At 38.8% G+C, this 14,234-nt stretch overlaps 1 protein-coding gene and 1 non-coding gene across 14 annotated transcripts in view; one reads left to right on the forward strand and one right to left on the reverse strand.

The window, feature by feature from the left end:
* CNOT6 (CCR4-NOT transcription complex subunit 6) overlaps positions 1 to 14,234 on the reverse strand; it is a 65,807-nt gene that overhangs the window by 31,565 nt on the left and 20,008 nt on the right. For 10 of the 13 annotated variants that reach the window (XR_011525384.1, XM_070570042.1, XM_070570048.1 and 7 more), the window contains one exon: positions 12,961 to 13,074. The exons of the other annotated variants lie outside the window; for them this stretch is intronic. Coding sequence is in view for 9 of the 10 variants with exons in the window: in XM_070570042.1 (XP_070426143.1) it covers positions 12,961 to 13,072 (112 nt within the window). In the remaining variant the exon portion in view is untranslated. The remainder of the gene's footprint in view (positions 1 to 12,960; positions 13,075 to 14,234) is intronic. 13 annotated transcript variants of the gene reach the window in all.
* LOC139075445 (U7 small nuclear RNA) lies at positions 7,749 to 7,810 on the forward strand. The gene has a single exon (XR_011525807.1). It is a non-coding gene; the product is annotated as a U7 small nuclear RNA (small nuclear RNA).

A 14,234-nucleotide genomic window follows, 5' to 3' on the forward strand; every position in this document is an offset into this window, starting at 1 on the left:
TTAGGAAAAACACAAAAGGAGAGAGAAAGGTGAGAATATTATGTTCAAAATAAAACGACCACTGCACTGTGATGCAGAAGAAAAGAATGACGCACTCAAGTCAGGGGACTTACATTTCAGTCTGTGCTCCAGCGTTTCTAACTGTTTGACCTCAGGAAAAAGAAGGGTTGACTGCAAAGCTGAGTCACTGACATTTAAACTAGTAACACCTTCGCATACTTTGCTAAAAAACTCACCTTTACTTTTTAAATGAACATGCTAATTAAACAATTTAGCACCATATAAAAATACCAAAATTCTATCACTGAGTATAGCTACAAAACATTACATTCATACCTTAAAAAAAATAAATAGGTGTCAAAATGTATTGAACTATACATGCTTTAACAGAAGAAAAAAATGAAAAAATGACGGAACTATACACTTCAAAATCTTCTTTTTCTGCTATAACAGATTTTCTAAAATCCCTCTAATAAAAAGATGCTAAAAAACGTTAAACATTAAGAGTCTTTCTAGTTTTAACTGCATGTCTCACTTTCAAACTTGACTCCCTACAACCAACGAGATCCTTTCATACTTCCTCCCATCCACCCACTACATTACTTTTTCACTGTCAACAGTTTATATCATCTCCAAGGAAGACAAACAAATGGCCAATAAACACACGCAAAGATGCTCAATTTCATGAACCATCAGGGAAATGCAAAGCAAAACCACAAGGAAATGCTTTTTCACACCCACTAAGATGACTACATCAAAAAGGCAGATAATAACAAGTGTTGTCAAGGAGTGGAGAAATTTGAACCTTCTAACACTACTGGTTAGAATGTAAAATGATGCAGAAACTTTGGAGAATAGTCTGGCAGTTACTCAAAAAGTTAAGCATTTACCATATGACCCAGTAATTCCACTGCTAAGTATATACCTGAGAGAAACGAAAATGTCCCCAAAAATCTTGTACACAAATGTTCATAGCAACAGTGAAAAAGTAGGAACCATCTGTGATACTGCAATTTATAACAAGAAACATACATTTCTTCTTCATCTCTGTTCCCAGCACAGAGCTCCTAAAACCCTTCGAACTTCCTAAGTAATTAGAGCAGTAAAGGCGTCTTTCCTTATTCATAAGGAGTTTACATAATGGAGTAACTTTTGGAAAGCCCCCATATGGGGCTTTCCATTTGTGATGGGGGCTGGTTGCCAGAAAAACCAATCAGGCCGGCAGGGCTGGAACTTCCAGTCCCAACCTCCAGGGAGGGGAGAGGGGCTGGAGGTCGAATCAATCTCCACGATGTCATCAATCATGCCTGATGAAGCCTCCTCAAGAATCCCTGAACTATAGGGTTCCGAGAGTGTCCAAGCTGATGAGCATGTGGAGATGTGGGTAGGGTGAGGGGTCCAGAAGGAACATGGAAGCTTCTGGTCTCTTCCCCACATCTTGCCCTTTGCATTTCTTCCATCTGGCTAGTCTTGAATTTACATAATAAAGTGGTAATCTAGTAAGTAAACTGTTATTCCTGAGTTCAGTGAGTCGATCTAGAAAACTAATCAAACCCAAGGAGGGGGTCATGGGAAGCTCTGATTTACAGCCCATCAGTCAGAAGCACAGGTGACAACCTGGACTAGTGAGTGACATCTGAAGCTGGGGGAGCAGTCTTGTGGGACTGAACCATTAACTTCTGGGATCTGACACCATCTCCGGATAGACACTGTTGGAATTCAGTTAAATCACAGGACACCCAATTGGTGTCACAGAACTGCCTGATGTGTGGAAAACCCACACATCTGATGTCAGAAGTGAAGGAGTGTTGTAATAAAGTATTGAGAGTAGAAGAGACACACAGGAGTGTGTTTTTCCACAGCACAATCCAAAAGTCAACCAACTAGTGGATGAATAAATAAAATGTGATAGTCATACAATGAAATATTATTCAGCCATTAAAAGGAATGAAGTACTGATACATGCTACATGGATGAACCTTGAAAACAGTATGCTAAGCAAAAGAAGGCAGTCACAAAAACCACATAGTGTATGATTCCATGTACATGAAATGTTCAGAACAGGAAAATCTACAGATGCAGAAAGTAAATTACTAGTTACCTAGTGATAGGGGGTTGGGAGGAAATGGGGAGCTACTGCTAATGAGTACCAGGCTTCTTTTGGGGTGATAAAAATGTTTTAAAAGCCATTGTGGTAATGGTTGCACAACTTTGTGAATATAATTAAACTCACTAAATGATACAGTTGTGTTTTTTTTGGCTGAGGAAGATTCACCCTGAGCTAACATCCATTGCCAATCTTCCTCTTCTTGCTTGAGGAAGATTTGCCCTGAGCCAACATCTGTGCCAATCTTCCTCTATTTTGTATGTGGGTTGCCACCACAGCATGGCTGCCAATGAGTGGTGTAGGTTTGCACCTGTGAACTGAATCCAGGCTGCCAAAGCAGAGCACGCCAAACTTAATCACTAGGCCACAGGGCCGGCCCCTGAGTGAATTGTATGGTATGTGAATTATATCTCAATAGAACTTACATAAAAAGAGTTTCTAGCGTAACAGAAAAGAATAAAATTAACATACAGAAAACAGTAATTTGCATATAAAATCAGATGAAAAAATAATAGGCGATAAGAGCCTATTTATAATAAGAACCAGAAAGGTAAAATACCTAAGAATAAACCTAATAGGAAGTATATTAGACTTAAGGATACAAAAAGGAACAAATGGAAAGACATATCATAAATCATCCTAATTTATAAAATAACACGATCATGAAAAAAATGTCAGGACTAGTTAAGCTGATTCTGAATTTCATTAGTTAAAGAAAAACAGCCAAGCATCATCTGTCAAAATTACAAATGAATATAACCTTTGACCTACAGATTTATTAGCTGAGATGCAAAATAATCTACAAGGTTATTCACTACAGCATTGTTTGTCACAGACTGACCATCAATACAGTACCACTTAAATTACAGTATACATGTGACAGAAATATGGAGCTTAAAAAGTACAAGAGACCTATCTATATACTTATTTAGAAATCTCTCGAAAATACGTTACATGAAAAAAAAAGCACAGTGCAGAAATAAGTATATAAGATACCATCTTTTGAATTAAAACTAAAGTGTGGGATAAGAATCTATATTTGTGTTTGTATATGCATAGAGGGACTCCAGAGGGATGCAAAAGAAAATAACCCTGTGGGCAAACGTATATATTGTGTGTGCATGCTGGGAGGTGTAATGGGGGGATGAAAGAGAGACTTCCACTGTGTACTTTTTTATATTCTCATTATGTCCCCTGTTCCTGAGATGTCTTTACCTCCACTCTCCTCTGGCTAACATCATTAATTCAGTAGTCAGCTATTCTAGGATGCTCTCTCTGATCCCTCTAGGCTGGTTAAGACAGTCTTAAAGAAAAGACAACAGTTCAAGCTTTCTGCCCTGTATTTATCATGGTTTTATAATTATCTTCTTGTGGCAGTCTCCTCCTAGAGCCTGCAAGGTTCCTGAAATCTTATGTCCCATCACCTACCACATCAGAAGTTTCAGAATAAACGAATGAATGAGTGACATGTCAGTGATTTCCAACGAGTAAGTGTGGCCTCAGAACTACCAGTCAGTATTTGTTCCCTCCATGTGGGTTTCGCTCCTCTCTGGATACCTGTCCCCACTCTGATAAAGCAGACACAAGGGTTATTCAGAGGGTGGGCAGCTGCACAAGGTGATAACACAATGAAAACTACTTGACGCTGCAGTTACACTTACCACGATTATCAAAAAGAGCTAAATATAACATTCTCTTTAAAAAAATCAAAAGAACTTGATGCAGAACTTGAGAGACATGGTCTATCTTATCACTCTCAATGGAAGAACAGTAAGTCTTAATAAAGGTTACTTTCACACTAAACTCAAGACATCAAAATGCTGGAAAATGTCACAAAGTAGAAAAGGCTAATGTGTGGCCTATAGCCAAGGCAGCTGGTTCAAAGATCATTTGATAGCTACCAAGAAGTCCGGACCCAAGCCCCTAGTTCCTGGAAGGTTCCTGAGTGCAGCTCTGGTCAGAACATTTCCCCCGCCCTACCCTGCACCTCAAGGGCCTGGAGCCAGTCGTTGTTCTCGGGTAGAGATATCCTTCAAAAGCAGGCAACCACAGCAGTGCCCCCACACAAAGGAAAACAAAAGGGACAACAACAACAAAAGGAACATGAGAGTTGTTTGGTATCTGCAGCTTCCTTAGGCAGAACTTTAAAATTTGTACACACCTGGATTTCAGCTTCCTGTAACAACAGAGTAATTTGTTAGTGGGTAGTTATCCCAATGGAGGAAAGAAAAACTAGATAAAAATAAGGGGGAAACCCCACAAAAATGAGTTTGAAAGCACTAAAGAACTACAAAGGCAGCAAAGACCTAAGAGACAAAGAATTTGGAGAGAAGGGAAGCAGAGAGAGGTAACAAGCAGAACACATCCCACCACCATCCCTCTGGAAGAGTATGTGGAATCACAAGCTACAGAGGCGAGGAGATGAGGTGAAAGCTGGGGCTGACGGGCTGAGGTGCTGAGCACAACTTCAAACCCTCTTACACAGCCGGGAAGACAAAACACAAATTCGCGAACCACCAAGGAAGAAAGCTCTGTTAAACCACCAGGATTTCAGTTGGGACCTACAAATGGAATAGGGGTGATCCTGCAGGAAGCCAGCCTCACAACCACTGAACACCAGGCTCAAATGAGACGAACCCGAGCAGAGTAAGCTCCCCACTCTCTCCACAGCTGCCTGGCCAACACAAAAGCAAGTCACTCCTAAGGAAGAGAATGCCATTCAGACCATCAAACTACTCTACCAGTTCATATAGAATTTCCAGGATTTAATAAAAAATTCTCAGACCAAAGGACTGAAACCCAGAAGACAAAGAGAAATAACAGAACAGAACCCCCTGTGACATTCAGATATTGGATTTATCAGACAAAAGTGTTTTTAAAAAACTATGACAGACTTATACTTTCAGCAAGACAGAGTAACATGGACTGGATTTACCCGCCCACCTAAAACAACTAAAAAACCAAATATATGAAAAACTGAATTTCAGACACTGGATACCAGGTAGCAGAAGACAATGATCATTGACAGATGAGAAAGAAACACAGTGAGCCCTTAAGACTGTTTCCAGCTTACTGCCTGGACAGCGTCCAGAGACTAGTGCAGGTAGACGGAACCCAGGTGGAGTTTGGCGGTCTAAGTAAATTGAGGAGATGAAGCTGGGAGTCCAGAGACGCCAAGGTGGCTAGAGTTCACAGGGCAGAGTGCCAAAGAGGAGAGAGCTACACAGACAGACAGCCCTGGAGGTCTGAAGAGGACGCCTCCTGCTCCTGGAGTCTTCAGCTGAGTACTGAGTAGCAAATGCACATATGGAACAATGCGAGGCCAGGGCTCGGGGAGTGAAGACAAACCCAAGAGTGGAGGGAGCAATCCTGGGGATTACACAGGGCCAGGAGTGGCTCGTGTTCCCACCAGAGTAGAAAACCTCATAACTCACAGAACTCAGAGAAGTATTACTTAAAAACAAGCCGAGAGAATCAGACTGTAACTGTCTCTAAATAATTTAACTGTACCCCAGAACAAGCTCAAGAGTATTCATAGAAATACAGAAGCACCCAGCACCCAAAAGGGTGAAATTCACAATGTAATGCATTCAATAAAAAATTATCAAGCATGAAAAAAGAGACAGAGAAAGAGAGAAAGGCGGAGTGGGAGTGGGGAGGAATCAAAATCAACCTAGAAATGAAAAGACAGAATTAGCAAATAAAGACATTAAACGTTATTAGAACTGTATTACATATGCTCAACAAGGTAGAGGCAAAATGGTAAGTAGAGGCACGAGAGATACAAAAAAGTCCACATTTAATTTCTAGTTACGAAAAATATACTATTACTAGATGACATTAACAGCAAATTAGACAATGCAAAGAAAAAATTAGTGAAAGTGAAGACAAAGCAACAAAAACTGTCCAAAAGGATAAAAAGAAAATAAAGACAAGAGCAATTTTAAGAAAATTAAACAGAGCATTAGTGAGCTATGGGACAACTTTAAGGTAGAAGTAAGTGTATTCCCCAAAGGGCAGTGGGGATGGGGGACATAAAAATTACTTGGAATAGTGGCCTAAACTTTTTCAAATTTCATAAAAACTATAAACCCACAGATCCAAGAAGCTCAAGAAAACCTAAGCACAAAAAAAAGACTAAACCAAAGCATATTATAATCACATTGCTTAAAACCAGTGATAAAGAGAAAGTCTTAAAGGAGCCAGAGAAAAAGGACATATATAAAAGAAATAAGGATAAGAAAGACAGCAGATCAGAAACAATGCAAGCAAGAAGACAGTAAAGCAGGATCTTTAAGAAACTGAAAGAAAAAAACTGTCAACCTAGAATTCTATGCCCAGCAGAAATATCTTGCAAAAATAAGGAAAACAAAGACATTTTCAGACATTAAATCTGAAATAAAAAATCATCAGCAGACCTCCATTACAAGAAATATTAAAGGAAGTCCTTTAATCAGAAGGAAAATAGTAACAGAAAGAAACCTGCCTATACACAAATGAATAACATTGGAAATAAGTGCATGGGTAAATTAAAAAGAAACTTTCCTAATACTTGATTGTTTAAAGGAAAAATAACAATATATTGTGAAATTTCTAACATATGCAGAAGTAAAATATATGACAGCAATAACACAAAAGCCAGGAGAAGAGAAAGAAAAGTACACTGTTGTTAAGACTCTTATACTATATGTGAAGTAGTATATGACTTGGTATACTTTATCTTATAAGCCTTAAAGCAACCATTATTAAACAGTTACAGCTAATTAGTCAACAAAAGAGATAAAATGCAATTTTACAAAAAATACCTAGTTAATCCAAAAAAAAACAAAAGAGAGAGAGAAAAATACAACAAAAAAACAGGAGAAACAGAAAATAAATCTCATGACAGCAGATTTAACCCAACCATATCAGTAACAAGATTGAATGTAAATGTGTCTAACGGAACTGAAACTAGAGAAACCAACTAGCAGCCACTGGAAAGCACCAATTTGAGAACATCATCGCAAGTGGGAGGAGTTTAGTGCAATTCAGTAACAAGTGCAAAGTGTCCACAGTAAGTCTGAAAGCAGACTGGGCCCCAGGAACTCTCCAAACTGACCGGCCAATGTTCTACACTGAGGGAAAAAGGTCCAAAAATGGAATTAAAACTGAGTAGGACAGGCGTAAAAGAGACAAAGGGAGAAAAAGGTCCAGATAAAAATGAGAGAAGGGAACAGAACCAGAAAGTCTCAGAAAACAAGTTCCCACAGTTGTGAACAACGCAAAAACAGAAGAGCTCTCGAGTTAGAAAAACGATTCTGAATCACACCTTCTAAGAGCTCAGAAAAACTAAAGTTAAATAAAAATGAACAACAGAAAAGTTATAAAGTCAAATCCCATAAAAGTCATCACACATTTAAGTTATTTAAGGACCAGAATAATTCCCTACAAAATCATACCACAAACTATTACCTACAACTTCAAAATGAGCTAAAAGGCATTAAGAAAATGGTAAAAGAACATAAATAAGATTTAGAAAAACTAAAAGAAAGGAAGAGAAAACAACAGAAGTTAAAGAAAGTAAAGAAGGAAAAGAAAACTAAACTATAAAAAACTTAACAAATAACCACCAAAGAGAAATTTTTAAAAATCACAGACAATTGAGTGTTGCAGCTCTTTCAGAATTTGTCTTGCAGGTTTTCCGGTCCTCCCTGGAAGACCTCCCCAGCAGGAGAAAAAAGAAAATCACAAATAATTGAAGAACTAAAGATTCAAAATCAATCGCTTTCTTATATACCAGTAAAGAACAACTGGAACTTGATATTAAAAACACAATGCCATTAGCATCCCCCCAAATAAAATAACTTGGGTATAAATCTAACAAAACATACCATGATCTATGTGAGGAAAATTATTAAAAAAACTGATGAAAGAAATCAAAGAATTAAATAAATGGAGACATATTCCATATTCATGGACAGGGAGACTCAATACCGTCAAGATGTCAGTTCTTCCCAACTCTATCTACAGATTCAACACAATCTCAACTAAAAGCCCATCAAGTTATTTTGTGGATATTAACAAACTAATTCCAAAGTTTATATAGAGAGGCAAAAGACACAGAATAGCCAACACAAAACTGAAAGAGAACAAGTTGGAAGATGGATGCTACCTGACTTCAAGACTTTCTACAAAGCTACAGCAATTAAGACAGTTGTGGCATCAGCAAAAGAATAGACAACCAGATCAATGGAACAGAATAGACAGCCCAGAAATAGACCCACATAAATACAGTCAACTCATCTTTGACGAAGGAGCAAAGGAAGTACCATGGAGAAAAGTCTTTTCAACAAATGGAGCTGGAATAACTGGATTCCATAAACAACAACAAGAGTTTAGATACTTTACACTCTTCATAAAAATTAACTCAAAATGGATCACAGACCTCATGAAAAACACAAGACTATCAAACTTCTAGACGATAACAGGAGAAAATCCATTATGACTTGGGTTTGCAATGACTTTTTAGATACAACACCAAAAGCACAATCCACGAGAGAAATAATTAATAAGCTGAACTTCATTAAAATTAATAACTTCTGTTCTGTGAAAGACACTGTCAAGAGAATGAGAAGCCATAGACTGGGAGAAAACATTTGCAAAGACACATTTGATAAAGGACTCTTGAAATTCAAGAATTCAAAAATAAGCATCCTGATTTAAACATGGGCAAGACCTGAACAGACGGCCAACCAAAGCTATGCAGATAGTAAATAAGCATATGAAAAGATGCTCTTAATGTCATCAGGGAAATGAAAATTAAAAAACAAGAGACCACTACACACACCTATTAGGAAAGCCAAATCCAAACACGGACACCACCAAATGCTGGAGAGGATGCGGAGCAACATGGAGTTCATTCATTGCTGGTGGGAATGCAAAAGGAGACAGCCACATTTTAAGATAGTTCAGCAGTTTCTTACAAAACTAAACATACTCTTACCGTATGATCCAGCAATTGCACTCCTTGGCATTTATCCAAAGAGTTGAAAACTGTCCACACAAAAACCTGCACACTGACCTTTATAGCAGCTTTATTCATAATTGCCAAAACCTGGAAGCAGCCAAGATGTCCTTCAGTAGATGAATGGATAAATAAACTGTGGTACATCCAGACAATGGAATATTATTTAGCACTAAAAAGAAATGAGCTGGCAAGCCGTGAAAAGACATGGAGGAACTTAAATACACATTACTAAGTGAAAGAAGTCAATGTGAAAAGGCCACACAATGTACGATTCCAACCATGTGGCATTTTGGAAAAGCCAAAAACTATGGAGACAGTAAAAAGATCAGTGGTTGCCAGGGATGAAAGGGTGAGGGAAGGAGGAATGAATTGGCAAGAGCACAGAGGTTTTTTAGGGCAGTGAAAATACTCTGGATGATACTGTAATGGTGGATACATGTCACTACAGATTTGTTTAAACCCAAAGAATGTACAACACCAAGATTGATCCTTAATGTAAATGATGGACTTTGGGTGATAATGACTTGTCAACATGGGTTCATTGATGGTAACAAATGCACCACTCTGGGGGGAATGCTGATAGTGAAGGTGTCATGCACTGTACTTTCTGTCAAATGTGACGTGAACCTAAAACTCTTCTAAAAAACAGTCTTAAAAAGAAGAAAACAGATCAGTGGTTGCGAGGGGCTGGAAGCAAAAGGAATGTTTGCCTACAAAGGAGCAGGGGCAACTATTGGGTTATGAAATTGTTCCATATTGTAATTGTGATAGTGTTTACACACTGTGTGTATTTGTAAAAGAAATGCACAACAATAAGAGTGAGTTTTACTGTATTTTATTTTTATTTTACTGTAAATTATACCTTAATATATTTTTTTTATGAGGCACACTAGCCCTGAGCTAACATCTGCCACCAATCCTCCTCTTTTTGCTGAGGAAGACTGGCCCTGAGCTAACATCCATGCCCATCTTCCTCTATATGTGTAAAGTATGCCACAGCATGGCTTGACAAGCAGTGCGTAGGTCCATGCTGGGATCTGAAGCTGCAAACCCTAGGCCGCGGAAGCAGAACACACAAAGTTAACCGCTATGCCACCAGGCCAACACTTGTACCTTAATTTTTAAAAAAACTTCTTAAAATGGTTTGAGACAAATATGCAAATTCAGAGAACAAATGGGGCCAGCCCAGCAGCGCAGTGGTTAGGTTCATGCGCTCCACCTCAGCAGCCAGGAGTTCACTGGTTTGGATCCCGGGAAGGGGCATATGGAAGGGGTTCTGGGGTAAACGAAAAAGTTCTAATTCTTGACCTGGGTAGTGTGTTAGAAGACTTGTGGCCCTATAATAATTCATTAACGTATCTGTCTGTGTGGTTTTCTTTATCTGTGTTTCATTTTACAATTAAAAAAAGGCTTTCTTTAAAAAGTAAATGATTAATAGTCTTTTGGCTTATCTGGTTACCTCCAAAAGGCACAAGGAACTCACCACCCACCCCCTGGAACCAGAAACAGCCTAAGAGATAACTGTGGATCCAGGATTCAGTGACCTCAGACCCCTAGAACTTCATGTCACACGATCTTAATGAGCCGATATAAAGCATATGTGTAAAACATGAAAGAACTGTCTTAGCACGAAATGAACTCAGCCTGGATAATTTTTACACATAGGAGCTTATGTATTAAGGACTTACTAAGAACAATAAAGTGACCTTCCTGACAGCGCCTTTGTTAATTACAAGGTCCTGTTCCAAAGACCTATTCAACCAACAGTTTATCCTCCATAATACTTGGTAAGGACTATTTCTTAAGAACGCAACTTTAAAGGAATCTCCCCTCTTCCTTCCTATCTTGTATACAGATTTCATCCCAAAGTTCAGACTAAGCAGAGAACAGTGATTCAAAATTGTCAAGAAGCGCCCAACATGAGGCACAGGGAGGAGACGGTGGAGGAGAATCCCTTTAACCTCAGAGACATAATCTCATTGACCTAAGCGAGTGCTTTCTAGCTTATCCTGATGTTCTAAGAAAGGGGAAACTGCCCTACAAGCAAAGGACCTGTAATTCATGATAATATAGGCTGAAATAAGTGAAAAACACAGTTAAATACCAATCCTGCAGAAATTAAAGGGGGAAAGTGGGAGTGGTGACTGCCGTGCTTTGAAGGTAACTGGTATTAGAGAGCGTGTTTCTCTTTGGGTCCCCTGACACAGAAAGTCAAATTCGACAGGAGAGGACAAACAAGAGAGAAACTTCACTCTCCACCACATCTACTTTATGAAATTAAACTCAGCTTTATTAAGGCCAGCACTCTAAAAATTGGAAGAGGGAAAACAGGAGAGACCTATGTGGGTACTGACCTCTATTCTACCATGGCTGCAGAGGAGGGCACTTAGGTTTACTCAATAGGTTAACCAGAAATTCTGAGCTGACAAGGGAGGAGTACTATTACCATTACTTCCCTTTTGCTTCCTGTGTAGCACTTTTCGACCTAGACTTGGCAGTTATATTTTGTCTAAGAGTTATTTATACTGTTACACTCCCTTCTTCTCACTCTCTAATATGTCAACCCTGGTGGTCTAGAGGTTAAGATTTGGCACTCACTGCCGCGGCCCGGGCTCATTTCCCAGTCAGGGAACCACACCACTATCTGTCAGTGGTCATACTGCAGCAACTGTGTGTTGCTGTGATGCTCAAAGCCATGCTGCCAGTATTTCAAATACGAGCAGGGTCACCCATGGCGGACAGGTTTCAGTGCAGCTTCCAGACTACAAGACTAGGAAGAAGGATCGCCATCCACCTTTGGAAAACAAAAAACATTTGGATATGAAAACCCTATGAATAGCAGGGAAGCAGTGTCTGATACAGCACTGGAAGATGAGAGGATGGCGCAAAAAGATCAGGCAACGTTCTGCTCTGCTGCACAGAGGGTCACCAGGAGTCAGAATCAATTCTATGGCACTAAAAAAACAAACATGCGATAAGATCCAAATGACAAGGAATGTGTTTTTTTCCATCTATATATCTTCCATATGCCTAGCACAGTTCCTGGCAAAATGTTTCACACACAGCATATGCTCAGTTATGTTTCTTGCATTAAATTAAAAAAAAAATCAAGGGCAGCCAGAAGAAAGAAGAGAGAACTTGCTCTGTACTGTTTCAGAAGGCAAAAATCAAGCCAAACTGAAAGGAAAGTAGGGGAAGGCATACTCGGCCAATATGAACACAAAACTTCTTTAGCACTGGTGGCCCTGAGACGTAATAATGTCCTTTCACCACCTTTGAAGTATTAAAAAAGAGGCTGCCTGCTCACTGGCAGGGGTGCTGAAGATATCCTCTGTAGACTGGGGGACTCACATATTTCTCTGAATATGTCTAGACCACATGAAAGGCAGAAGGGAACTTTGAGACCTGCTTCAAACTCTTCCAAGATTTTGTTTCTAAATAAGGCTGCCCTCAGAGACTAGATGAAGAAAACAAGAAGAAACACATCCATCCAAGAACCTATACTAGAATAGGCATTTCCCATCCCACTGGAAATCTGTAATTTGATAATGAAAAGCTCAATCGTACTTTATCAGAGAATTAAGTATCAAAACAAACCTTTTTGCGCTAGGCACTTCACATGTATTATTTTCATTTCATCCTTGATATTCTTATCCCTACTTTATTAAGTAATGAATAGGTTTTGAACTTTTGACTCAAACCATGTTCTTTCCACTGAAGCTCCCTGCTTCTCAGATTAATTAGCACTGGTAAACGCAGCACTCCTTCTTCTGTGTCCTGGCATTAGAAAACAATTTTCTAACATATCTTAACTTTCATACCATACGTTTATGCTTGCATGTCTTACCACTTATTTCAAGCTCTGCCCAATGTGATTTCTTTCCATTTGCTGCTTCCTCGGAGGACATAATTGTGTACATCCTCCGAGGGTCAGGGGGCTCGTATTTTTCTTTGGGCATGCCTGTTGAATTAAGAAAAGAAAGTAATCAGTATTCTGAAGAATCAAATAATTGAAAAGAACAACATCTTTTTAAAAAGTAGACACCCAAATTATGATCTCCAAATACCATTTTCCACTAAAAAGAACTAGGAATTCCTTGGAGAAATGGAGGATTTCAGGTCTGGGATCGGAAAGATACAAATAAGCCTGGACACTAACAAAGATGCTGTGGCTGTGAAGGACACAAGATCCAGCCTGAAGAGGCTCCCAGCGGGCCACAGATAAGAAAACCTGAACATCAAAACAATGACTACAAGTCATTATAAACTGCATGAATTCAAAACTTTAATTAAAAAAAAAACCTGTCACCTGAAAAGTGGAAAATAAAGGGAGAGAATCAAGCATTTATCCTGCATCTCTGGCAAAAACTAGATGAGGGAATGTTCTTAACAGAATTTCAACTAATAAATGCAAAAAGAGTTATATAATTAGAAAATTACTATTTCACAACCCCTAATGAAAAAATGGATCTAGGCAATGATCATCAATGGTTAATAAAAGCATTAGATGAAAAAAAATCCACAGGAAAATTTTTAAACTGATAGATCAGGCTGTCAGACCTCAACCCAATGATCAAGGTCATCAAGACAAGCAGCCCTGCATGCCAGCACTCTGCACGCCCTGCCCTCATCTACAAAGATCAAAACACAAAACTGAACCTGAAGCAAATCAAGCCTCTCTAGATCTGGTACCAGTTTACACAAAATAAGGAGGCCAGGGGAACATGTTAAAAATAACACAAGACACAACAACGAACATACTTAACACTACTAAACTGCACACTTAAAGATGGTTGAGATAGTAAATTTTGTTATGTATATTTTACCAAGATTAAAAATTTTATTTTAAAAATAAAACCACAAGAAGACAGCCAGGCAGGTGCAGAATATGGAAAGTTCAACACGACCAAAGACCCAATTTCTTCAACAAATTGACGACATGGAAAAGAAGGAGTGAGAGGAAACTGGTATGGATTAAAGGACTTCAGAGGCACAGCAATCAAAAGCAATGTATATACTTTCTTTGGGTCCAATTTGAACAAATCGAGTATAAAAAACATTTTTGAGAACCTGACAAATTTGAAAAACTAAATAGAAATTTAAGATATTAAAGGGTTATTA

The sequence above is a fragment of the Equus przewalskii genome, chromosome 13, assembly GCF_037783145.1.
Source record: "Equus przewalskii isolate Varuska chromosome 13, EquPr2, whole genome shotgun sequence".
Lineage (NCBI taxonomy): Eukaryota > Metazoa > Chordata > Mammalia > Perissodactyla > Equidae > Equus > Equus przewalskii.